We start from the raw sequence: 27,667 nt of genomic DNA, 5'->3' as shown, positions 1-27,667 counted from the left end.
AGGGACAATACAGTAGGGAGAGAGAGAGAGAGAGACAGAGAGAGAGAGTGTATGTACATACACACCCACATACATATTCATTCAATTCATTCATTCAATCATTTATTGAGCGCTTACTGTGTGCAGAGTACTGTACTAAGCTCTTGGGAAGTACAAGTTGTATTGAGTGCTTAATGTGTGCAGAGCACTGTACTAAGCGCTTGGGAAAGTACAATAGGGCAATAGAGACACTCCCTGCCCACAACGAGCTCACAGTCACAAGCTCACACACCTCCCAGGCACACAGGTACACACCACACAGATCCACACAGGCACACACCACAAAGGCAGACAGATGCACCCACGCAGATCCGCCCACTACACAGACACACACATCCACACCCAGACACATACCACAAAGACACACAGATGCACACACACAGATCCACCCACTACACAGACACACACATCCACACAGACACACACCACAAAGACACACAGATCCACCCACTACACAGACACACACCACAAAGACACACAGATGCTCCCACACAAATCCACCCACTACACAGGCACACAGATCCACACCCAGAAACACACCGCAAAGACACACACACAGATCCACCCACTACACAGACACCCAAATCCACACCACAAAGACACACAGATGCACACACAGAGATCCACCCACCACACAGACACACACATCCACACACACACACCACAAAGACACACAGATGCGCACGCACAGATCCACCCACTACACAGGCACACAGATCTACACCCAGACACATACCACAAAGACACACAGATGCGCACACAGAGATCCACCCACCACACAGACACACACATCCACACAGACACATACCACAAAGACACACAGATGCGCACACAGAGATCCACCCACCACACAGACACACACAGACACACACCACAAAGACACGCAGATGCGCACACAGAGATCCACCTACTACACAGGCACACAGATCCACACCCAGACACATACCACAAAGACACACAGATGCGCACACAGAGATCCACCCACTACACAGTCACACACCACAAAGACACACAGATGTGCACGCACAGATCCACCCACTACACAGACACACAGATCCACACCCAGACACATACCACAAAGACACACAGATGCGCACACAGAGATCCACCCACTACACAGACACACACATCCACACAGACACACACCACAAAGACACACAGATGCGCATGCACAGGTCCACCTACTACACAGGCACACAGATCCACACCCAGACACTTACCACAAAGACACACAGATGCGCACACAGAGATCCACCCACTACAGACACACACATCCACACAGACACACACCACAAAGACACACAGATGCACATGCACAGATCCACCCACTACACAGGCGCACTACACAGGCACATAGATCCACACCCAGACACATACCACAAAGACACACAGATGCGCACACAGAGATCCACCCACTACACAGACACACACAGACACACACCACAAAGACACACAGATGCGCACGCACAGATCCACCCACTACACAGGCACCCAGATCCACACCCAGACACATAACACAAAGACACGCAGATGTGCACACAGAGATCCACCCACTACACAGACACACACAGACACACACCACAAAGACACACAGATGCGCACGCACAGATCCACCCACGACACAGGTACCCAGATCCACCCAGGCACACCCCCCAAGGACACAGATGCACACCCACCGATCCACCCACTACCCAGACGCACAGCCCCACGCCACAAAGACACAGAGATCCACCCACTAGACACCCAGATCCACCCAGGCACACACCCCAAGGACACAGACACACACCCACTACACAGACGCACAGCCCCACACCACAAAGACACAGAGATCCACCCACTAGACACCCAGATCCACCCAGGCACACCCCCCAAGGACACAGACGCACACCCACTACCCAGACGCACAGCCCCACACCACAAAGGCACAGAGATCCACCCACTACACAGACACACAGATCCACCCAGGCACACCCCCCAAGGACACAGACGCACACCCACTACCCAGACGCACAGCCCCACACCACAAAGGCACAGAGATCCACCCACTAGACACCCAGATCCACCCAGGCACACACCCCAAGGGGACAAATGCACACCCGCTACCCAGACGCACAGCCCCACGCCACAAAGACACAGAGATCCACCCACTACCCAGACACCCACCCGTTCTGTTCCTCCTCGGGCCGGCTTGGGGGTGCAGCCAGTCCCCCTCCTCCTTCCTCCTCCTTCCTCCTCCTTCCTCCTCCTCCTCCTTTCTCCTCCTCCCGCTCCTCCCCGTCCTCCCTGGGAGCCCACCTGGCCGGGGGGCCTGGGGCTCCTGGTCCTGTGTCCTGACTCCTGGTCGGGCCTTGTGTCTGTCTGTGTGTCTGTGTGTCCGCCTGTGTGTCCGTGTGTGTGTCAGTGTGTCGGTCCGTCCTTCGGGGCTGGTTTCCCCGGGGCCCCTCCCTCCGGCCCCTCCCTCCGCCCGGCCTCTGGCCTCGCCCCCGCCCCCGTCGTCTCCGGCCTCCCTGCCTCCCTGCCTCCCGACCCGACCTCCCGCGCCCATGGCAGCGGCCCCCGGCCCCAAGGAGCTGAAGATCGTCGTCGTGGGGGACGGAGGCTGCGGCAAGACCTCCCTGCTCATGGTGTACAGCCAGGGAGCCTTCCCCGAGGTGAGAGGAGACCCCCACCCCAGGACCCCCGAGGGGAGGGCGGTGGGCTGGCCGGGGGAGCTGTTGAGGGTGACATTTCTTAAGCCCTTACTATGCTGACCCCAGACTGAGCCCCTTCCTTCTTCTCCCCCTCGTCCCCCTCTCCATCCCCCCCATCTTACCTCCTTCCCTTCCCCACAGCACCTGTATATATGGATTACTCTATTTATTTATTTTACTTGTACATATCTATTTTATTTTGTTAGTATGTTTGGTTTTGTTCTCTGTCTCCCCCTTTTAGACTGTGAGCCCACTGTTGGGTAGGGACTGTCTCTAGATGTTGCCTGTTTGTACTTCCCAAGCGCTTAGTACAGTGCTCTGCACATAGTAAGTGCTCAATAAATACGATTGATGATGATGATATATATATATATATGTATATATATATATCACTGTGAGCCCATCTGTGTTCTTGTGGTGTGTGCCTGGGTGGATCTGGCACTTTTAGACTGTGAGCCCACTGTTGGGTAGGGACCGTCTCTATATGTTGCCAGCTTGTACTTCCCAAGCGCTTGGTCCAGTGCTCTGCACACAGTAAGCGCTCAATCAATGCAATTGATTGATACATATACACTGTGAGCCCATCTGTGGCCTTGTGGTGTGTGCCTGGGTGGATCTGGCACTTTTAGACTGTGAGCCCACTGTTGGGTAGGGACTGTCTCGATATGTTGCCAGCTTGGACTTCCCAAGCACTTAGTCCAGTGCTCTGCACACAGGAAGCACTCAATCAATACAATTGATTGATATATACACTGTGAGCCCATCTGTGGCCTTGTGGTGTGTTCCTGGGTGGATCCAGCACTTTTAGTTGGGTAGGGACTGTCTCTATATGTTGCCAGCTTGGACTTCCCAAGCGCTTGGTCCAGTGCTCTGCACACAGGAAGCGCTCAATAAATACGATTGATTGATATATACACTGTGAGCCCATCTGTGGCCTTGTGGTGTGTGCCTGGGTGGATCTGGCACTTTTAGACTGTGAGTCCACTGTTGGGTAGGGACTGTCTCTATATGTTGCCAACTTGTACTTCTCAAGCGCTTGGTACAGTGCTCTGCACACAGTAAGCGCTCAATCAATACGATTGATATATATACTGTGAGCCCATCTGTGTCCTTGTGGTGTGTGCCTGGGTGGATCTGGCACTTTTAGACTGTGAGCCCACTGTTGGGTAGGGACTGTCTCGATATATTGCCAACTTGGACTTCCCAAGCGCTTAGTACAGTGTTCGGCACAGTAAGCGCTCAATCAATACGATTGATTGATTGATCTGGGTGCCTGTGTAGTGGGTGGATCTGTGCGTGTGCATCTGTGTGGCTTTGTGGTGTATGTGTGTGTCTGTATAGTGGGTGGATCTCTGTGTGTGCATCTGTGTGTCTTGTGTATCTATCTATCTATCTATACAGTCCCCTCTCCCTCTCCCCCTCCTTCCCCTCTCCATCACCCCCGCTGTGTGACTGTGTGGATGTGTGTGTCTGTGTAGTGGGTGGATCTCTGTGTGCGCATCTGTGTGTCTTGTATATATATATATATATATATATATATACAGTCCTCTCTCCCCCTCCTTCCCCTCTCCATCACCCCCACCATGTGTCTGTGTGGATGTGTGTGTCTGTGTAGTGGGTGGATCTCTGTGTGTGCATCTGTGTGTCTTGTGTGTATATATATCTATATATATCTATATATATACAGTTCCCTCTTCCCCTCCTTCCCCTCTCCATCCCCCCTGCCTTACCTCCTTCCCTTCCCCACAACACCTGTATCAATCAATCAATTGTATTTATTGAGCGCTTACTGTGTGCAGAGCACTGTACTAAGCACTTGGGAAGTCCAAGTTGGCAACATATAGAGACAGTCCCTACCCAACAGTGGGCTCACAGTCTAGAAATCTATATATATAGATATAGATACAGTCTATATATACCTTTATATATGTATATATGTTTGTATGGATTTATTACTCTATTTTACTTGTACATATCTATTCTATTTATTTTATTTTGTTAATATGTTTGGGTTTTGTTCTCTGTCTCCCCCTTCTAGCCTGTGAGCCCGCTGTTGGGTGGGGACTGTCTCTATATGTTGCCAACTTGGACTTCCCAAGCGCTTAGTACAGTGCTCTGCACACAGTAAGCGCTCAATAAATATGATTGAGTGATTGATTGATATATGTGTATACATATATATGTATATATATATTTGTACATATTTATTACTCTATTTTATTTGTACATATTTATTCCATTTATTTTATTTTGTTAATATGTTTTGTTTTGTTGCCCGTCTCCCCCTCCTAGACTGTGAGCCCGCTGTTGGGTAGGGACCGTCTCTACATGTTGCCAACTTGGACTTCCCAAGCACTTAGTCCAGTGCTCTGCACACAGTAAGCGCTCAATAAATACGATTGAATGAATGAATGAATGAATGAATGTGCCGAGCACCGTTCTAAGCGCTGGGGAGGATACAAGAAGCAGCGTGACTCAGTGGAAAGAGCATGGGGTTTTGGAGTCAGAGGTCATGGGTTCAAATCCCGGCTCTGCCAATTGTCAGCCGTGTGACTTTGGGCAAGTCACTTCACTTCTCTGGGCCTTAGTTCCCTCATCTGTAAAATGGGGATTAAGACTGTGAGCCCCCTGTGGGACAACCTGATCACCTTGTATCCCCGAGCGCTTAGAATGGTGCTTTGCACATAGTACCCACTGTTGGGTAGGGGCCGTCTCTATATGTTGCCAACTTGTCCTTCCCAAGCGCTTAATACAGTGCTCTCCACACAGTAAGCGCTCAATAAATACGATTGAATGAATGAATTAATAGTAAGTGCTTAACAAATACCATCATCATTATTATTATTGTTATTACAAGGTCAACAAATTGTCCCAGGTGGGGCTCACAGTCTTCATCCCCATTTTCCAGATGAGGTCACGGAGGCCCAGAGAAGTGAAGCGCTTAGTACAGTGCTCTGCGCTCAATGAGCGCTCACTAAATACGATTGAATGAAGTGACTGGCCCAAAGTCACACAGCGTGGCAAGCGGCAGAGCTGGGATTTAATAATAATAATGATGATGGCATTTATTAAGTGCTTACTATATGCAAAGCACTGTTCTAAGCGCTGGGAGGTTACAAGGAGATCAGGTTGGCCCACGGGGGTCTCACAGTCTTAATCCCCATTTTACAGATGAGGGAACTGAGGCCCAGAGAAGTGAAGTGACTGGCCCAAAGTCACACAGCTGACAATTGGTAGAGCCGGGATTTGAACCCAGGACCCTCCGACTCCTAAGCCCGGGCTCTTGCCACTGAGCCACGCCGGCCAGAGGAGCTGTCAGGGGAGGCTGGCTGGGGGAACTGTCCCTCAGGGGAGGCTGGATGGGGGACCTGCTGGGGGAGACTGGCCAGGTTAAAAGCTGAAGGTGCCTGTGGCCAGGCCTCTGGGTCAGCTGGGGGATAATAATAATAATAATAATAATAATAATAATAATGGCATTTATTAAGCGCTTACTATGTGCAAAGCACTGTTCTAAGCGCTGGGGAGGGTACAAGGTGATCAGGTTGTCCCACGGGGGGCTCACAGTCTTCATCCCCATTTTACAGATGAGGTAACTGAGGCCCAGAGAAGTGAAGTGACTGGCCCAAAGTCACACAGCTGACAAATGGTGGAGCCAGAATTTGAACCCATGACCTCTGACTCCAAAGCCCTGGCTCTTTTCACTGAGCCATGCTGCTTCTCTATCAGATGGGGGTTGGGGATCCACCCAACGCTCAGAGCTGCTCCCCCACAACCCTGTGCACTGTGTGTGTGTGTGTGTGTGTGTGTGTGTGTGTGGTGTCCCCTCCTGATCCTGCCACACCACTCAGCGGGGCCAAGAGAAGCAGCGTGGCTCAAGTGGAAAGAGCAGGGGCTTTGGAGGCAGAGGTCATGGGTTCGAATCCCGGCTCCGCCACATGTCTGCTGTGTGACCTTGGGCAAGCACTTCACTTCTCTGGGCCTCAGTGACCTCATCTGTAAAATGGGGATTATAATAATAATAATAATAATGGCATTTATTAAGCGCTTACTATGTGCAAAGCACTGTTCTAAGCGCTGGGGAGGTTACAAGGTGATCAGGTTGTCCCACTGGGGGCTCACAGTCTTAATCCCCATTTTACAGATGAGGTAACTGAGGCCCAGAGAAGTGAAGTGACTTGCCCAAAGTCACACAGCTGACAATTGGCAGAGCCGGGATTTGAACCCATGACCTCTGACTCCAAAGCCCGGGCTCTTTCCACTGAGCCACGCTGCTTGTGAGCCCCCCGTGGGACAACCTGATCACCTTGTAACAGCCCCAGCGCTTAGAACAGTGCTTTGCACGTAGTAAGCGCTTAATAAATGCTATCATTAAAAAAGAGGGGAGGTAGAGGCCTGGGCTCCTTTTTCCCTTTCTGGAGGCTTGCTGCAGGCCAGTCCAGCAGTCCGACCCTGCCCTGGATGGAGTTGCTGGGGGGGCGGGGTGGGGGACCGAGCCAGACCGGTGCCAGTGGAGCGGTTCTAGGAAGAGCGACCTCCCCCACAGCCACCCGCCAAACTAGCTCTCTTCCTCCCTTTCTTTCATTCATTCACTCATTCAATCGTATTTATTCAATCAATCAATCGTATTTATTGAGCGCTTACTGTGTGCAGAGCACTGTACTAAGCGGTTGGGAAGTACAAGTTGGCAACATATAGAGACGGTCCCTACCCAACAGTGGGCTCATTTATTGAGCGCTTACTCTGTGCAGAGCACTGGACTAAGTGCTTCAGAGCCTTACTGAGAGCTCACCTCCTTCAGGAGGCCTTCCCAGACTGAGCCCCCATTTTCCTCTCCTCCTTCCCTCTCCATCACCCCCCCATCCCTCTGCCCTACCTCCTTCCCCTCCCCACAGCACTTGTATATATTTGTACAGATTTATTACTCTATTTATTTTGCTTGTACATATTTACTACTCTATTTTATTAATGATGTACAAATAGCTATGATTCTACTTTTTCTGATGGTTATTACTCTATTTATTTTACTTGTACATATCTATTCTATTTATCTTATTTTGTTAGTATGTTTGGTTTTGTTCTCTGTCTCCCCCTTTTAGACTGTGAGCCCACTGGTGGGTAGGGACTGTCTCTATATGTTGCCAACTTGTACTTCCCAAACGCTTAGTACAGTGCTCTGCACACAGTAAGCGCTCAATAAATACGATTGATTGATTGATTGATTTTGATGCCTGTCTATATGTTTTGTTCTGTTGTCTGTCTCCCCCTTCTAGACTATAAGCCCGTTGTTGGGTAGGGACCATCTCTATATGTTGCCAACTGGTATTCATTCATTCATTCATTCATTCATTCATTCATTCATTCATTCATATTTATTGAGCCCCTACTGAGTGCAGAGCACTGTACTAAACGCTTGGGAAGTACAAATTGGCAACATATAGAGATGGTCCCTACCCAACAATGGGCTTACAGTCTAGAAGGGGGAGACAGACAACAAGACAAAACAAGTAGACAGGTGTCAAAGCCGTCAGAATAAATAGAAGTATAGCTATATGCACATCATTAACAAAATAGAGTAGTAAATATGTACAAGTAAAATAGAGTAATAAATCCGTACAAATATATACAAGCGCTGTGGGGAGGGGAAGGAGGTAGGGCGGGGGGATGGGGAGGAGGAGAGAAAAAAGGGGCTCAGTCTGGGAAGGCCTTCTGGAGGAGGTGAGCTCTCAGTAGGGCTTTGAAGGGAGGAAGAGAGCTAGTTTGGCGGATGTGTGGAGGGAGGGCATTCCAGGCCAGGGGAAGGATGTGAACCAGGGGTTGAGGGCGGGACAGGCGAGAACGAGACCCAGTGAGGAGGTTAGCAGCAGAGGAGCGGAGTGTGCGGGCTGGCCTGTAGAAGGAGAGAAGGGAGGTGAGGTAGGAGTGGGTGAGGTGATGGACAGCCTTGAAACCGAGAGTGAGGAGTTTTTGCTTGTATTTCCCAAGCGCTTAGTACAGTGCTCTGCACACAGTAAGCACTCAATAAATACGATTGAATGAATGAATGAATGATGCCAGAGTCGCCATGGAGCGATCCCATCTGTTGTGGGAGAACTGGGAGCTATAGCTTTGCCCGTCACCACCCTTTTGGCTCAGATGAATCATTTGGAGATAATCCGCCCTCCCTCCTCCCTGACAGGGCATCTCTTTCGTCTGTCCTCCGCAGCAATACGCCCCTTCAGTCTTCGAGAAATATACCACCAGAGTGTCTGTGGGCAACAAGGAGGTGACCCTGAACCTGTACGACACTGCAGGTAAGCCCAGCTGGGGGGTTTGTAAGTGACGACTCGCTCCGGGTGGGCAAACTGAATCAGTCGTTGATCAGTGGCATCTACGAGCGCATATGGTGTGCAGATCATTGTATTAAGCACTTGGGAAAGTACAATACAGTTGGTAGACATGCTCTCTGACCACGTAGAGCTCCCAGTCTAGTGGAATGGAAAATTGCGGTCACTCTGAGCACTAGATCTGGCCTGGAGGGGTGGTTAGGGACTTACAGCTTTACTTGCTCAGAGTTGTTATTTCCAGTGCACAGACTCCGTTTTCCCTGTTCTCATAGTCCTGTGAAGATTTTCTGCTTTGGAAACACACTAATCCTCAATAAGTTCAAAAAAAGGTTCTTTTCTCCTGGGGTGGAGAGTCCTGGATGGGGAAGGAACCATTAAAGACAAGGAGAAAATGAGCCAGCTTTAAAGGGAGCACAATTATTGTCCTAAAAGCATAAAAAAGGGAACATAACTCCCAACAGTACATTCCATCTCTCAGAATTCATGTCAAAATAATACTAATAACTGTATCTGTTAAGCACTTATTATGTGCCAGGCCCTGTCCTAAGCGCTGGAGTGGAAACAAGTTAATCGGGTTGGACACGGTCCCTGTCCCACATCGAGCTCACAGTCCTAATCCCCATTTTACAGCTGAGAGAACTGAGGCCCAGAGAAGTGAAGTGACTTGTCCAAGCATAGCAGACAAGTGGCAAAGCTAGGACTAGAACCCAGGTCCTTCTGACTTCCATGCCTGTGCTCTATCCACTAGATCATGTAGCTTTAGGCAAATTAAATGGAAAAAGGATTTGGATTGGGGGAGACATTTGCAAATGTTCATGTTACGATTTTCGTTTTCCATCCCCCAGAGGCTTGCTTTGAGGGTTTTTTGAGCTCTCTTCACAAAGCAAATCAACCTGACCCAATCCCCGCCTTTAAGGAGTTTACCTTCTGAAACTCTCATTCCAGAGCTTGGGAAACCCCAGGGTTTCCAGTCTCCCTCTTCCAGTATAAAGAGTTGTGACTGCCTAGTCTCAGGCACATCCCGAGGTGGGAAAGGGGAGAGAGGGTGGCTCCGTTGGTTCAGGATAGTGTGTTCTGACAGCTGACGATCTGCCCTTATATTCCCATGCCTCCCCTCCATGACTTTCTTGGACATGTGACGCTCTGGATTTATTTTATTTGTACATATCTATTCTATTTATCTTATTTTGTTAGTATGTTTGGTTTTGTTCTCTGTCTCCCCCTTTTAGACTGTGAGCCCACTGTTGGGTAGGGACTGTCTCTATATGTTGCCAATTTGTAGTTCCCAAGCACTTAGTACAGTGCTCTGCACATAGTAAACGCTCAATAAATACGATTGATGATGATGATGATGATCTCTCCTCTTCTCCCAAGACTCTGGAGAGTGGCCCCATGCCACATAGCAGGGGTAGTGGGTACCTTTGGACGAGTGCATAGCTGCTCCCTGTAGCTCTCCACATGACGACCGCTCTCCTGAGTTCCGCTTGCTTGGAGCAAATGAGAGCCACAGGGCGTGGGGTCCGGGGCCCTGGGAAATTACCCGGTTAGCCTTTCCCCAAGGGTGGTCCTGCCTAGTGTAACAAGATGGCAGAGCAGGCTGTGGGGTCCGCCACCCTGGCCAATAATGAATGGCAATAACAACTCACCGTTGATTCAGCCCTTGGGAAACCAATTCTGGGGCGATGGAGAAGTTAGCCGTCCGAGACCTCCCCAACCCGCTTAGCCCTCTGTTCTGGGCTGGCTCGGTGTCAAGCTTCAAAAAGACGACATATGGTCGGAGGGCAGACCTCAGCATCTTTAAGGAATAAAGTCGGTCTCCATCCCCTCACCAGAGGTTGTGTTGGAAAACAGAGCTGTCCCTGGTAACCCTCACCCTTCTCCTCACCCCTAATGCCTCTTCTTTCCTCGACAGAAAGTCTCAGAGCACGTGTCCTGGCTCCCAAAGGGTCCAAACAAGAAGGGAGTCATTGAAATCTCCCCAGAAACATCCCCCACCCCCCACCCTTGACAGCACAGTGAGAAAGCCAGAGCTTGGCCTGATTTTGTGCCTAAGCTCATTGGGATTTCTAGCCTTTGGTGAAAGAGTGTATCTGGAGGTGTCTCCTTGGGGGAGAGGGCAGGGACTTTGGTTCTGCTCTCCTCATTATGCCACCCAGAGCTGGGACAATTAACTGTCCTCACAAGCACCCAAAAATAGCTCCCTTTCAACCCGACACACCAAGCAAATTCCGTTCCTTTTTTGGTCCAGCCGGAAAATTGCTGTCGGAACCAGGAGACATCCTTTCAGGATGCAGTCTTGGTGAAGACTTGTAAGTCGATTTGCTTGTTATTGTGTATTGGGGTAGATTATGTCTTTATAGATCAGAGCTAAAGGGCTCTAGAGCATCTGGCTAGGCAGGGCAGAGCTATCCCGGAGAGATGACCCAGTCATCCTGCCCGGGGAGCCAATCTCAACGTGGAATGTCTCTGAAGACAGGTGAACCTCAGGGTTTGGCTTGTGATATCTGACGCTTTGAAGCTGTGACATCATAACATTGTGACGTCGAAGAGGGGTGGACCTGAGCTACAGGCCTCCCCCGAGTTCATGCCTGTGTGCTCCATTTTGACCCAGGGATCTCTAAATAGAATTCCCAGAGCTGTAGTCTTGAGTTTTTTTAAGGAATAGGACTCTGCCCAATTTGCTATTTTGAATATCATTGGCAGAAATTTGCATGTTGGGTTGAGCCTCATAGCCCTAGGAATTTAAAATGAAATATTTGAAATGATATTCTATTCCCCCTCAAATCCCCTCTCCTTTGCTGCTTGGGCTTGGTATTTTCAGACTAGGAGGACCCTGACCAACACCAGAGCCAGGAAACCTGACGTTTAGCAAATGCTACAGATCAAGGCCCCATCCCTCCTCCTCTTTGGCACAGCCGGTAGCAGCTGCGGTGGGGAGGTCTTCCAAGTACCAGATGCGCCTGGGACTATATCATCAGTGGATTTTATTGTGTTCAAAACACTGTACTAAGCACTTGACTATATGTCCTGTAGAACAAAACAGTGTTGCAAAGACCCACTTCCTTGGAGCCATGCCTGCCACAGCCAATTTGAGGCTCCCTAATCAGGGCTTTGGACAACTTCCTGGATCACCTTTGGCCAGTTCTGGTCTAGGAGTGCGGTCAGGGTTTGGCCCTGCTACGCCCTGCCCTACCCCTCCTAGCTCCCGACTCCAGTCTTAGGATACTTGCTTTATGGGTTCCCTGAGGGCCAGTTGGTGGGACCGGCTGTGGGCTCAAACTGCCTTTGAGGGTGTTAAGAGGAACATGAGCCCAGTGTTTCCCTTTAGGCAGGTTTTGGTCCCTGGGTGGGAAAGGTGGAAGTCAGAAGACCTGGATTCTGGGTCCTTATGTCTGCTTTGTGACCTCGGGCAAGTCACTTAATTTATCTGTGCCTCAGTTACCTCATCTGCAAAATGGGGATTAAGACTGAGCCCCATGAGGGGCGTGGACTCTGTCCAACCTGATTATCTTGTATCTACCCCAGCATTTAGTACAGTACCTGGTACTTAGAAAGCACTTAACAAATAACATATTTGTTATATATATTCTTCCCGTTTACAGATTGAAATTCTGAGGCCCAGAGAGATTAGTCTTTTTTTTCCCAGGGCCAACAGTCCATCTGTGGAAGAGCTAGGACTGAAACCCAGGTCTTTTTCTTGCTGAAGATGGTCCAGCTCTGACAAACATTACAGAAACGTAGAGATGTCTGTTTGTAAAAATAGATCTGGTTTTTCTGTAGAGGTGTCTATCAAGGGTAGGGTTCCTGTCCCTTCCATCCATCACTTGCACAGGTTGGAGGCCTTTATTTCTACCCAGATGGCTCGCTGTATCCTCACTGTAACCAAACCAGTTTATTCATCCTGGCAGATGGAGAAAATACCTAGGCTGCAGTGACTTAACTGTTTGTGGTGGGGAGGACCATTGCTATGTTTTATGATTTGTTGCTGTTTGAGTCATCCAGTTAACACGCCCACTGTGTGCTGAGCTCATGGGTTCTGAGGAGTTTGAGAAGGAGGAGGATTAGCCTGGCCTTCCAGGAACTTGTGCATTGAGGGGAGGGGAGGAACAGATCCCAGTTGAACCTATAAATGTGAAGAGAAGGAACATATAACTGCAGACAACTAGCTTTAGCTAAACAGAGATAGGCGGCAAATCTGGGCTAAGAAACTGGACAAAGCTGGGAGTTGTTCCTGAAAGGTTGGAATTGGGGGGGGTTCCGGGGGTGGGGGGTGGGGGTTCCGGAAAAGTCTGGAATAACTGCAGTAGACAACCAGGAAGCGGGTAGCATCAGCAGCAGTGGTCTGAGATGGTCCAATCTACAAGAACCTGGAACCTCTCATAAACCAGGGCCCTTGCATGGGAGTCAACCACTTCTGCCATTCCTTCCCCCGTCTCCCCCTGAATAAATGAAATGATAAGATCTCAGGAGCCCCACACCCAAAAGCTTTATACAACAGGCCCCAAGTCAAGGCAGAAAAAAGTGACGGCATATTGGTCCCACCCAGGCAGGCGTCAGCCCCATGGCTCGTCGATGGGGAAATCCCTGATAGGAACTCTCCTCCAGGTCAGTTAGTCTCAAGCCAGTATCTGTGAGTGGGCTATAGCCACCGCCATACCCCAGGATCCAGAGGCCACTGAGCTGAGAAGAGAGGGAAGGGGCCACGGGGTTAGGGGTTGGCTGGCCACAGTCATGCCCCAGGCTCCCGACCTTGAGCCACAGGACACCCCGGTGGAGTCAGAATTCTTTCACAGTTGAGGGGAGTTAGCAAGGAAGATTGTCATCCCAAAAGGGGTCCCAATCCCAGAGGCGTCTTAGGCCTGGACACAGATTCACAAGCTGGATGGGTCCTCCTGAGAGGAGGGGGGGACAGGAGGGGTGAAAGAGCCAGGGATTTGATGCTGGGGACTGGACAGAAGTCAGGAGTGTGAGATTGTGTCAGGAGGGAAAAGCGTCCCGTGGGAGCCAGGGCCGAGGAGAGACGTGAGGGGACAGCAGTCTTCCCAGACAGGAATAGGGACCAGAGAGGCCTCACTTGTCAATTAATCAGTCATATTTATCAAGCACTTACTGTGTGCAGAGCACTGTACTAAACACTTGGCAGAGTACAACATAAGAGAATTGGTAGACACATTCTCTGCCCATAAGGAGTTTACAGTCTAGAGACTACCTTCCCTAAGCCCTCTTCTCCCTCTTTCCTCTTCTCCCACTCCCTTCTGTGTCACCCTGACTTGCTCCCTTTATTCATCCCCCCTCCCAGCCCCACAGCACTTATCTGCGTATCTGTAATTTATGTATTTATATTAACGTTTGTCTTCCCCTCTAAACTGTAAGCTCGTTGTGGGCAGGGAATGGGTCTGTTTAGTGTTACATTGTACCCTCCCAAGTGCTTAGTACAGCGGTCTGCTCACAGTAAGCGCTCAATAAATACAATTGACTGAATGACTGGTCCCTGGAGCATAGAGCTGAGTCTCTGAGCAGAGGGGAGGGGAGGAGTAGTGGGAGGTGGCGAACTGTGGGGTGAAGGGTTTGGGGGAGGAAAGAAGGACAGGAGCTTGTTTCTAGGGACAATGATTCTCAACCCCGTAGTTCCTGGAAGTGGTTGGAGGATTGGGCGTGGAGATAGATGATGGGAAGTCCAAGTTCTGGGTCTGATGCCGAGAGAGATGGGGTAAGGGGGTAGTGAGGGTTGGTGTGGAGTTTGGGGTTAGAGAGCCACCAGACTTACAGAGGGCTCTCCCCTCCCCAACCAACTTCTGCAAAAATAGGACACCCCAGCTTTGCTCGGCTCAGATGAGGGGAGAGGGGAAGGGCAGACCCATTTCCTGTCTGGGTGTGAATGCAGCACGAGTCTCACCACAGTCTCATGGGGCCTCTCCTCCCCACCCACCTCTCCCCTTCCATCCCCCCAAGAACAGGAAGGGCCACGTTAAGTAGGTTTTCAGGCAAGAGGAAGTGGGGAAGTGGTTACATTTCATTGATCTGTCTCCAACTCAGTCCCCTGGTCACCCCACCAACACCCCTGCTAAAAACAGGGACGCGCAAGTTAACCTCCTTTGAAATCTGAGAAAACGAGCCCAGAGAGGCTAAGGGAGTGAACCAAGGTCACATTGTAAGTCTGAGAATCAAAGCCAGGGCTGGGATAGAACCCAGGTGTCCTGTACTAAGCGCTGTTTCCTCGTTCTTTAGAGCAGACTCCCTCCCTTTTCAGCGTAGCCCAGCCTGGGAAGCAAATCTCCACCATGTCTGTCAAGGCTCTTCAGCCACTCCAGAGCAGAGCTGAGCCGAGCAGCCCGGAACAGAGCAGGTTTTATATAGTTGTCTTTCAAATTTGAAGACACGACTGCTGGTGAGGCTCACCTAACAGTGCCATTTGTGGCTGAGAAGGCCATTGTGGGAGCCACAGTCCTGGTCACATTAGGCACACAAAAAGGCTTTCTCTTGTATTGTTGTGCAGCAGCTGGAAGCCAGAGAGTCAGAGACATGGGTGGCTGGGTGGAGTCGCTTATCCCTTCCCAGCGCCCTCCATCAGGCTGGCATGTGTGGGGCTTTACTGGGCCTGGGACAGCAGCAGGAGAAAGAAGAGGGTTGACGCCCCTGGGAGTGATGGGAAAGCTCAGGTTTGGTTCTTCCCTTCCCCCTCCCCCTTCTTCCTCTCTTTGCCCTCCCCCTCCCTGGTTGTCTCAGGAGGAAATGCAGTCAAACGAATGAAAGTTTCTTTTCCTGCGGTTTTTACCCAGAGCAAACCACTCCCCGCCCGCCCCCCAACTACATGCCAGGTCCAGCCCCGGGCCCCAGCTGGGTCCTTCAGGCTCCCCAGCTCCGGCTCACGCCAGGCCCAGCCTTGGGCCCCAGCTGGGTCTCCCGGCCACCCCTCCACGGACTCACGCCAGGCTCAGCCTGGGCCCCAGCTGGATCTCCCGGCCGCCCCTCCACTGACTTATGCCAGTCTCAGCCCTGGGCCTCAGCTGGGTTTCTTGGCTGCGCCAGGCTGCTTTAACCACTGTGCAAAATGGGCAGGTGCCCAGGATTTTCCACCAACAGGACCCACCACCCACCCCTTGGTACTGAATTAACACATCTCTTTTCCTCCCCCATCCTCTGCTGTAACCGCTGTCTTCCTGCCACATGGGAGGGAGTTGATGGAGCCATGGGCCCCTCAATTCTCACTGCTCAGGGTCTACCAGGGCTCTAAACTGACCGTGACTCCAGACCCGACCCCCCAGAGGCTGCTGGGCAGATTGGCTCTTGCTCACCGTCGGCCAGCCTGCTTGGCTCTAGGATCCTCGATTCACCCCTCCCCACTCCCACCCAGCTAGCCAAGGGCAACCCCGGGAAACACAGCTAACCCAGAGGATGGTTTGGGGCTGAGACCAAGGAAACTCCCATTCTGATGGCAGTCTGATTTCAGCCACCTCTTGGCTGAAGAAACGAGAAGGGGAAGGGAGGGAGGGTGGGGCAGGGGGGAAGTTATTCAGCCCTGCAGGCTCAAGGCTCTTGTTTGGACAGCAGCCGGAGTCCCCAGCTTGAGCTCATTTCCCTGTTCCCCTGGAAGAGGTGTGTGTTTTTGGCTTCTGGGATGGCTGCTCTGGTCACCCCTGCCTCCATACCCTGAACCTGTCCTTCTAAGCCCTCTCTCTTTTTCAGGCTTAGTGAAGCCTGGCCACAGAGTAGGCTGAGTAATGAGGCCAAAGGGCAAGAGCCCCAAGTCGAGGTTGGTGAGCCACTGGCAAGGCCCTGCCCCAGCACTTCCAGGGTGTGAGTGTAAGGCACTCTGAGAAGGGTGAAGGGAGGACCAGTGCAGTGCCCTGCATAGAGTAAGGGCTCAATAAATATGATTGAATGAATGAATGAATGAATGAATGAGCCTCAAGCTGAGGAGAGCAAAGGGGAAGCACGGGGCTTGGGAAAAGTAAATGTGGGAGGCTGAAGAAGATGGCCAAGTGTAAGCTAAGAGGACTTGGGGGTGTTCTTTGGCACCTGAAGGTCATCTTCCAACTTATTCTGACTCCCACCCCCGGCCTTTGGGAACGTTCTCCCTTTAATACCCTCAGTTCATGACCATACAGGGGTCTGGGGACAGAGAGGTGTAAAGCCATCCCTCAACCAGACTCCTCCCTCCTGTTTCTTCTGCTGGGGGAACATTTCCTGTTGGCCTTATCCCCCTCCACCACAGACTGTGGTGAGGTGAATGAAGCTGGATAGAGAGGGACTGAAAGGCGCATTTCCAGTTCCAGTTAGGGAGAGGCTCAAATTGGAGCTGAGGGGGTTTAGAAAGGGGGTGAGAGTTCGGTCAAAGATTTGAAAAGGGGGAATCCAATCGCATGTTCACAGCCCAGGTGAAAGGTCAGAAGCAGTGTGGCCTAGTGGAAAGAGCCTGGGCGTCAGAGGACCTAGGTTCTAATTCCAGCGCTGCCACTTGTCTGCTCTGTGAGCTTGGGCAAGTCACTTAACTTCTCTATACCTCAGTTACTTCTTGAAAATGGAGATTAAAGTTGTGAGCCCTGTGTGGGAATACCCCAGAGTTTACGTGGCACATCGTAGCCACGTAACAAATACCATAGCGAAAATCTTGAAAGTTCCAGAGGGCAAGGCATTAATCTCTCTGGGCCTCAGTTTCCCCATATGTTCCTCCCTCCTTCCCCAGACTGTATCCAAAGTTGTCTGTACTCACTACTCATAATCACAGGGTGACTGAGTTGGCTCCCAGGGGTCCCCAAAGGATTCCACCAGGTGAATGTCGGTGAATGACAGCCCCGCTTGCATCTCCTTGCCACCTCCCTGATCATAGCAGTGTGGGCTTCCTGTGAGAGCTTCCCAGATGGGTCAGGCTTGGCCCAAGGGCCCTGCAGAAGCCAAGGCTTTGGGACTGGTCCGGTCAAGACGCTGGCAGAGCTGATCAAGTCAGAAGAGGCTCATTCAGCTATATCTTCCTGGGCTCCTCGACTCCTCACCCCAATCCAGGGGCTTCAGAAAGCTAGGAGCTACAGCAGGGCCACTACTACACATGTGTGGCTTTTCTTTCACTCCTAGTTGACTACGGGAACTACAGGTCCCAGCAGCCTAGTGTGTCAACTGCCTGAGTTAAACACTGCACTGCAAAGAAGTCTTGGGTCTGCCCCATAAGGAATTTAAGTGCTACTTAAAGGACGGGGTTGCTTTTCTCAGGGCAGTTCCTGAAGTTTATTTACCTATTTATTCTAATGGTTTTGACACCTGTCTACTTGTTTTGTTGCCTGTTTCCCCCTCCTAGACTGTGAGCCCATTGTTGGGTAGGGACCGTCTCTACATGTTACCGACTTGTACTTCCCAAGTGCTTAGTACAGTGCTCTGCACACAGTATGTGCTCAATAAATACGATTGATGATGATCATTCATCATTCAATTCATTCATTCAATTGTATTTATTGAGCACATACTGTGTGCAGAGCACTGTACTAAGCGCTTGGGAAGTACAAGTCGGCAACACGTCAGTCATCACCCTAAAGGAAACTTCATTCTGGATGAGGAATGGGCACAGCTGGAACCGAGGCAAGGTGGGTTGGCTTTCTGGCTCAGGCAAGGTTTTACTTTCTGGGCCCAAGCCAAGTCATTCACACAGTGGACAGGACACATGGACACCAGCTCAGACCATGTAGGTCAGTGTGTGTCAAGAGCAGGAGAGAGAGAGCCCTGCCTGAGAGGGTGGGGCAGGGAAAGGGGTGCCCTGGGTAGGGCACTGCTTAGGGCCTTCCTCAGTGATAGCCCTCCTCAGTGATAATAATAATAATAATAATGATGGCATTTGTTAAGTGCTTACTATGTGCGAAGCACTGTTCTAAGCGCTGGGGGGAATACAAGATACGTCATCCCCCGGGCCTGGAATGCCCTCCCTCTGCCCATCCGCCAAGCTAGCTCTCTTCCTCCCTTCAAGGCCCTACTGAGAGCTCACCTCCTCCAGGAGGCCTTCCCAGACTGAGCCCCTTCCTTCCTCTCCCCCTCCTCCCCCATCTTACCTCCTTCCCTTCCCCACAGCACCTGTATATATGTATATATGTTTGTACATATTTATTACTCTATTTATTTATTTTACTTGTACATATCTATTCTATTTATTTTATTTTGTTAGTATGTTTGGTTTTGTTCTCTGTCTCCCCCTTTTAGACTGTGAGCCCACTGTTGGGTAGGGCCTGTCTCTATATGTTGCCAATTTGTACTTCCCAAGCGCTTAGTACAGTGCTCTGCACATAGTAAGCGCTCAATAAATACGATTGATGATGATCAGGTTGTCCCACGTGGGGCTCACAGTCTTAATCCCCATTTTACAGATGAGGGAACTGAGGCTCAGAGAAGTTAAGTGACTTGCCCAAGGTCACACAGCAGACGTGGCGGAGCCAGAATTAGAATCCATGACCTCTGACTCCCAAGCCCGGGCTTTTTCCACTGAGCCTCGCTGCTTCTCAAGTGATGGCCCCTTCTCAGTGCTCCCTCTCTAACCCTGAATCCTGTTTGGCTAGAACTCCCAACCCAGTCACCAGCCATGATTCTTTTAGACTGTGAGCCCACTGTTGGGTAGGGACTGTCTCTATATGTTGCCAACTTGGACCTCCCAAGCGCTTAGTCCAGTGCTCTGCACACAGTAAGCGCTCAATAAATACGATCGATGATGATGATGATTCACCAAGCAGGGGGATAACTGTTTCCCAATAAAGAAAAGCACCTGCAGTTGAAAACTGGTGGAACCTGGTGTTAGTGGAGGGAGAAGAGGGCATGCCAGGCCCTGCCACTGGTATTCCCTTGGATCCCCATTGTCCATTATATCTGGGAAGAAAGATTTCCAGGGGGGCCAAGCCAAGCGGGATCTGAACCAGGTGAGCAGCAGAGCCCGAGCTGGCAGGGCAGAGCTCTGGGGGACAGTGGCCACTGATCAGGGGACTGAGGGCTGGGGGGCAACCTGGGCTGGGCTAGGGAGAGGCCAACGGCAGGGCGAGTTTCTACCATTCATTCATTCATTCATTCAATCAATTGTATTTATTGAGCGCTTACTGTGTGCAGAGCACTGTACTAAGCACTTGGGAAGTACAAGTTGGCAACATATAGAGACGGTCCCTACCCAACAGTGGGCTCACAGTCTAGAAGGGGGAGACAGACAACAAAACAAAACATTAACAAAATGAAATAAATAGAATAAATGTCTGTTTATGAACTCTTCTTTCAATCTGATGTTCTCTGACCTCCTGTCTGGATATAATAATAATAATAATGGTATTTGTTAAGCGCTTACCATGTGCAAAGCACTGTTCCAAGTGCTGGGGAGGTTACAAGGTGATCAGGTTGTCCCACGGGGGGCTCACAGTTTTAATCCCCATTTTACAGATGAGGGAACTGAGGCACAGAGAAGCGAAGTGACTTGCCCAAAGTCACACAGCTGACAGGTGGCAGAGCTGGGATTTGAACCTGAGACACTCCCCACCTTCTCCATAGGCTAGCAGAGAGCTGGAGGTGGGGGAAGGGGAACCGGTGATGGGGCCAGGGAGGGGGGTTGGGGGATAGATGCTGTGTTGAGGGGTGGAGTTGTCGGATTTCCTGCTGTTAGGGGATTTTGAGGTAGAAAAAGGCGGTAGTTTTTGTCTTAACCCTTCCCTGCCAGACAGGAAGCTGATGAGTAAAGCAACTGAGGCAGGGCCTGGGAACAGAGTCCCCGAAAGCAGGTGGTTGGAGTTGGGGCGAGGCCTGGTGGGGCCGGGATGGGCTGCTCTCTAGAAGCTACAGGAGAAATCCTTCAGCCCGGCCCCAGGGTGATGCAGCTCATAAAGAATGTGTTGGTCACCTACCCTCTGCCGTCCCAGCTTCAGACACCCAAACCTGCCTATAGCCTGAGGTCTGGGGGCCTCAGCTCTCTATAATAATAATAATTATGGTATTTGTTAAGCACAGTTTCTAGACTGTGAGCCCACTGTTGGGTAGGGACCATCTCTATATGTTGCCAACTTGTACTTCCCAAGTGCTTAGTACAGTGCTCTGCACACAGTAAGCGCTCAATAAATACGATTGATTGATTGATTGCTAGGCACTGTTCTAAGTGCTGAGGTAGGTACAAGGTAATCAGGTTGTCCTACAGTCTTAATCCCCATTTTCCAGATGAGGTAACTGGGGCCCAGAGAGGTGAAGTGACTTGCCCAAGGTCACAGAGCAGACAAGTGGCAAGCCGGGATTAGAACCCATGACCTTCTGCCGCCCAGGCCCACGCTCTATCCACTACGCCATGCTGCTCTCCCCTTGCAGGAGGGTTGGGAGCTGGGGAGGGGGTCTTAGCTCTCTCCCATTGCAGGGGGACTGTGAAGGATCAGCACTTTGGGTAATAACTGATATAGGGGCCTGCTCTTTTTTTTTTCCTTAATGGTATTAGTCACGCGCTTACTCTGTGCCAGGCCCTGGGGTTGATACAAGCAAATCGGGTTGGACACGGTCCATGTCCCACATGGGGCTTAGTCTTAGCTGAGGCACAGAGAAGTTAAGTGACTTGCCAAAGGTCACACAGCAGATGAGTGACAGAGCCTTCTGAGTCCCAAGCCCATGCTCTATCCACTAGACTCACCCTAACCCCTCTCTGCTGTCTGACCACAACCCCTGACTCCGGCCAAGGGCAGGGACACCTGTTTCCAAGACGAAAAGGGAAATAAATGACCACTCCCCTCCTACAGATCCTCCGTACCTTCCCCTTTGAACTCTCCCCTACGAGCTCCGGGGGCTGGGCAGGGGACCACCATGAGATGCAGCCCCCACCCCTGAGACCTCAGCCTCTTGACCAGGCGGCCCAGTATTCAGCCAGTCTGTCCCCTGTCCAGTAGCGATATGGTACCGGACACCGCCCTGTCTTGTATTTTTATGTTCAGAGTCCAGCCGCCGAGTCCCGCGGCTCAAAAATGGTGACTTGCGTTCACCGGGCCCTGGATGGAGAAAGTGGTGACTCCGGAGCAAAGTGTGGTCAGAGTCAGCATCGTGACATCCGTTTCTTGGTTCTGCACTGCACCTAATGGGCTGTTGGTTAGCAGCAGATGTTGCTGTTTCTCTGTGGACCTGTGTTCGCTGAGTACTCTGCATGGTTTGTGAACCTCGGGATAAACCGGAATCATACTGTTGTCGCAGCCTTAGCTTTGCCATCTCGCCGTAGGCTCAGCCTCATCACGCTACGGTCTGCAGATTTCCATAAAAGATTCTTTATGGCCGTTATTAAGTCTAACGTAAGTGATGTAACATGTCTGTTACTTCTGGGTTGGCAAACGCAAGTCCGGTATTTGTGAGTGCCAGGGTCGGGGCCACTGCAGAAAATCCCGGCCCCAGGAGGAGGCGAAAAGAGAGGCTAGGGGTGGTGGGCGGGGGCACAAGGGGACAGGAGGGGCTGGTCACTTGGGGTTTTCCCTGCTGATAAGAGAACAGGCAGAGACAAATGGTAATCCAGCACAGACCACGCACCCACCCTGCCATGCTCTGGGCAGGGAGCACAGGGGCCGGGATGCAGGCCTTCAAAACTGAGTGGTCACCTGTCCGGGGGCTGGAGGAGGCTGAAGCAGGAGTGAGGAGGGCTGTCCACACCCGCTGCCTCCACTTTCTCTCCTCGACCCCCTTCAGTCTGGCTTCTGCCTCCTTCACCCCACGGAAACTGCCCTCTCAAAGGTCACCAGCAGTCTCCTTCATGACAAGTCCAGTGGGCTCTACTCCCATCTTAATCCTCCTCAACCTCTCAGCTGCTTTGGACACTACCAACCACCCCCGTCTCCTGGAAACATTATCCAAACTTGGCTTCACTGACACTGGCCTCTCCTCGTTCTCCTTTCTCTCGGGCCGCTTTCTTAGACTCTTTCACAGGCTTCTGCAAAAGGACGTTCATCTATTTTAATGTCTGTCTCTCCTTCTAGACTGAAAACTCCTTGTGGGAAGGTAACATGCCTACCAACTGAACTATATTGCACTCCCCCAAGGGCTTAGTACCATGTTCTGCACAAGAAAGCATCCAATAAGTACAACTGATTGATCGAGAGGCCTGGCAGGGCCATTCTGCCCGTCCCTCTCATCCCCCAACTTTGCCTTGCAGGTCAGGAAGACTATGATCGTCTCCGCCCCCTCTCCTACCAGAATACCCACCTGGTTCTCATCTGCTACGATGTCATGAACCCCACCAGCTATGATAACGTGCTCATCAAGGTGAGTCTCGTCCTGTGGGACCCGGGCGGGGGGGCCTGGTTCTGCTGCCCCTGGGCCTTGGCCACAGCAGCTATTTCTTTTAGACGGTGAGCCCACTGTTGGGTAGGGACTGGCTCTATATGTTGCCAACTTGTACTTCCCAAGCACTTAGTACAGTTGTCTGCACACAGTAAGCGCTCAATAAATACAATTGATGATGATATTTCTAATCAGGGCCCAGTGGCCTGTTCCTAATGGGCAGCCTCAGCTGCCTCATGGGATCTCCCAGGCCCTCGGTTACCTTGGAGATGCATGGTTTTCTTTTTCCCGCAGGAAGTTAGCTTGTATTGAAGTAGTGGTAATAGTAGTACTAGTAGCAGCCCTTATTGAGCACCCAGTTGGAAAGGTGCACTGTACCAGAGGCTTGGGAAGCACTGGCCTGGAAGGCATTAGGACCCAGGTTCTAATCTTTTGTCTGCCATGTGACCTCAGGTAAGTCACTTCACTTCTCTGGGCTTCAGTTCCTTCATCTGTAAAATGGGGTTTAAGATGGTGCCCCATTAGGAACATGGCCTGTGTCCAACCTGATTACTTTGTATTTACCCAGCACTCAACCAATACTATTAAAAAAAAAACCCAACAAACTCCTACAGGATAATGAGGTACTATGTTCCCTGCCCACAAGGAGCTTTCAGTTGAACCAGCGAGCCTGGGACAGCCTGCCCTCAGTCCTAGGAACTCTGCCCTGAATTTCCCATCTCGCCCAGGGATTCCCTCCACATCTGGCTGAGAGGAGGGAGGGGTTCGCTGTCTCTACTCCCACAGCAGGTGGTCCAGGCATCCGTCCCATTCACAGATGAGAAATCTGTTCCAGGCAGGAAAAGAACTGTCCAAGACCACCCATTAGGTCGGGAGTCCGGCCTCCTCCTTAGTGCCGCTTCAACCACCATGGCCCCTTCCCTCATCTCTCAGGCACTGGGGGCCTCTTCCTCTTCAGTTGGCCCACATTCAGAGGTGGGTCTTTCCCCCACCCATAGCCCTACTGCTCTCTGCCAGGTCGACCTCATCCTCAACCTGGGCCCTGGCACTGAGCCCCAGGCTCCGTGCTCTTCCTCTGGCCGTGGGCCCTAATAATAGTAATAACGGCATTTATTAAGCGCTTACTATGTGCAAAGCACTGTTCTAAGCGCTGGAGAGGTTACAAGGTGATCAGGTTGCCCCATGGGGGGCTCACAGTCTTAATCCTCACTTTGCAGATGAGGGAACTGAGGCCCAGAGAAGTTAAGTGACTTGCCTAAGGTCATACAGCTTTCAAGTGGCAGAGCGGGGATTCAAACCCATGACCTCTGGCTCCCCAGCCCGTGCTCTTTCCACTGAGCCACGCTGCTTCTCTACCCACCCCTCACCCCACCCACTCTCTCTCTCCCCAGTGGTTTCCTGAAGTGAGTCACTTCTGCCAGGGGATCCCCACCGTGCTCATCGGCTGCAAGACCGACCTGCGCAAGGACAAAGAGCAGCTGCGTAAGCTGCGGGCAGCCCAACTGGAGCCCATCACGTATAACCAGGTTCGAGTGCCCTCCCTGGGTGGGAGGGCCGAGAAGGGGAGAGAGGGTAGGTCTTCCCTGACCAAGCAACAGGAGAGCCAGAGGGACGAGAGGGGAGGTGCCCGTGGAAGATGGGGCAGGGGAAGGAGGGTTGGGCCAGCACTGGACTTCCAGGGATCTTGCGCTCTACAAAACAGCTCTCTTTTGGCTCCCCTCCCTACTGCTGTCTGCCTGGACCACACAGACATGCTTTCTCTGGCCCCTGGCACCTGCCCGACCACAAACAGCTCATTATTTTCAATAAACAGCAGCCTGCAGGCCTAGCCCCACTCCAGAGGCCCCTCAGCAGGGAGCAGAGCAGGGGCAGACCCAAGGCCAGTTGGGAGAGGCCCCACTTCCCAGAACACAGGTGCAGTGGGGTGGGGTGAGGGGGCAGGAAGTCAGGAGCGGCAGTGGGGTGGGCCCTGCCCCAGGTGCCGGCCCTCACAACTCCTCTCCTTGCCACCCCAAGGGGGAGAGCGCCTGCCAGCAGATGAACGCAGAGCTGTACCTGGAATGCTCAGCTAAATTCCGGGAGAACGTGGAGAACGTGTTTCGTGAAGCCACCAAAATCGCGCTGGCTGCCCTCAAGAAAGCCCAGCGGCAAAAGAACCGGCGATCCTGTACACTGCTGTGAGGGGCGGGCGCTGTCCCGCCCTGGACCTCCAATCATCCGACTGGCCCCTCGTGTGGGCCAGGCTTCAGCCCACCTCATCAGCGGTCACCAGCCTGGATCCATTCCGGCTCCAAGGCCTTGTTGGGCTGTCTTTGGTGGTGCCAGCAGGCACCTCTTTCTCCCATCTAGAAGCCGGGGGTGGGGGGGGGGGACGGGCAGAGCCGCTGCTCCCTGCCACGTGCATCTGCTGCCCCTTCCACCTTCAACACTGGGGCCTTGGGAGCAAGGGCTCAGGTTGCTGGGCCCCACTTACCGTGGCGCAGTCACGGCAAAGTAGCCAGCGCATCGAGCTGCTCAACCCATTAGCACGGGCCATTCAAAGAGTGACCCTTGGTGTATCTGACCTGATGACTGTGTATCCACCTTAGCACTTAGTACAGTGCCTGGCACATAGTAAGCACTGAATAAATACCACCATCGTTATTAGTGGTGGGGAAGAGGGCCCCGGGCCTGACCCTGGTAGGGCTTGCTGGCCTCAGAGCCCTCTCGATTTAGGCTCTTCTTTCTCATCTACTGCTGGGCTCCCTGCACTGCCACGATAAAGACCCATCTGGCCTGCCCAGTCTCCTTCCTTCCTGCTGCCAGGCAACTCACAGGCAGGGCCCACAGCTGACCGAGAGCCACCAGAGCCCCTATGCTATCGGGAGGAAGCAGCAGACACTCCAGTGCCCAGGACTGGTTCCCTTCCCCTCCACAGATACTCCTCAGTCCTCACCCCCTCATCTCCAGGCTCCCAAACCAACCCTCCCATCCCCTTCATCAGCTGTCTTCTGGACTCTCTGGCTCACAGATGGAAGCCCTTGGAAGGAGCTCCAAGCACCAAAATGGGGGAGAGGCACCCAGGCACCCTCCCACTTGGCATTGCCCTTAGTCAGGGCAAACCCCGGGGAAGGTTCCTCAATCACCCTCCAGTGCATCCCCAGCCAGTGAGAAAGACTCATTGAAATGACCGGTCAGCTCTGTTTGGCTCAAGAGCCCCACTTGGGCTCCTTCTGAGGAGGTCTTTGAGCCAGTCACCATCATCCATTACCTTTTCATAAATCGGCCTTGCAGATAGCCACGGGCCCAGAGAGAAAAAATAATGTGCTTTGTCTGCAATTAACTCTCTGTGGAGTGTAGTAGTATTATTACTATTTTGTTAAGCACTTACTAGGAGCCGAGCACTGTTCTAAGAGCTGGAGTAGATACAAGTTAATCAGGTCGGACACAGCCCCTGTCCTGCAGTCTAAGGAGGAGGGGGAGGAAACTGAGGCCCAGAAGTTAAGTGACTCACTCAAGTTCATACAGCAAGGAAGTAGTGGAGCCGGGATTAGAACTCAGTTCTCTGATTCCCAGGCCCACGCCGTGCTCCCTCAACTAGGTCGTGCTGCTTCCATGAGATAGGCCGGAGGGAACCAAAGGAGGGCAGGATGCCGTCGACCTTAGAAGGCAAGGGTCCCTGACAGGCCTCAGCCAGCTCTTTTTTTGAAGTGGCTGCTGGCTGGCCAAGACCTGAGCCCCCTGGTTAGCTAAGGGTAGGCCCAGCTTTTCCAGGACTGGAGTTTGCAGCTAGAAGCAACTGGCCCTCTCCACTCGTCCGTCAGCCGCTGGCGGCCTCAGAGGACGAGAGAACTGAAGGAGACTGGGCTGCTGGGGGGAGTACACGTGCATGGACACATTAATGGGCTGCGTGGCTCTGGGGTCCATCCCCAGAGGGACCTCCAAATCCATTTAGAGAAGCAGCGTGGTTTAGCGGAGAGAGCACAGGCTTGGGAATCAGAGGACATGGGTTCTAATCCCAGCTCCGCCACTTGTCTGCTGTGTGACCTTGGGCAAGTCATTTAACTTCTCTGTGCCTCAGCTCCCTCATCTGTAAAATGGGGATTAAGACTGTTAGCCCCACATGGGACAACCTGATTATCTTGTCTCTAGCCCAGCACTTAGAACACAGCTTGGCATACAGTAAGCGCTTAACAAATACCATTATTATTATTATTATTATTATTATTATCATCATCATCATCCATCAGCAGAGCCAAAGTTGGGCTGCACCCCACCCAAGGAAGCCAGGAGCCCTGGTGTCCAGACTGCTGCTCTCGTCACAATTATTGCCCTGGCTCTGCGGCACCCCCACCCAGAACCCTGGCCCTTAATCTCCAAGAAACCAGGCTGCAG

At 51.8% G+C, this 27,667-nt stretch overlaps 1 protein-coding gene across 1 annotated transcript; it reads left to right on the top strand.

Annotated features, from left to right (window-relative positions):
* The first annotated feature begins 2,560 nt into the window (after positions 1 to 2,560).
* Positions 2,561 to 25,646, top strand: RHOF (ras homolog family member F, filopodia associated). Its single transcript, XM_038763372.1, has 5 exons — positions 2,561 to 2,690; positions 8,932 to 9,019; positions 23,166 to 23,275; positions 24,685 to 24,819; positions 25,310 to 25,646. The coding sequence occupies exons 1-5, from the start codon at positions 2,583 to 2,585 to the stop codon at positions 25,472 to 25,474; spliced, it is 606 nt and encodes a 201-aa protein (XP_038619300.1). The 5' UTR covers positions 2,561 to 2,582; the 3' UTR covers positions 25,475 to 25,646.
* The last annotated feature ends 2,021 nt before the right edge of the window (positions 25,647 to 27,667 follow it).

The sequence above is a fragment of the Tachyglossus aculeatus genome, chromosome 21 (genome assembly GCF_015852505.1).
Source record: "Tachyglossus aculeatus isolate mTacAcu1 chromosome 21, mTacAcu1.pri, whole genome shotgun sequence".
Lineage (NCBI taxonomy): Eukaryota > Metazoa > Chordata > Mammalia > Monotremata > Tachyglossidae > Tachyglossus > Tachyglossus aculeatus.
Note: the sequence above shows the minus strand (reverse complement) of the source record. Positions and strands in the feature narration are given on the sequence as shown.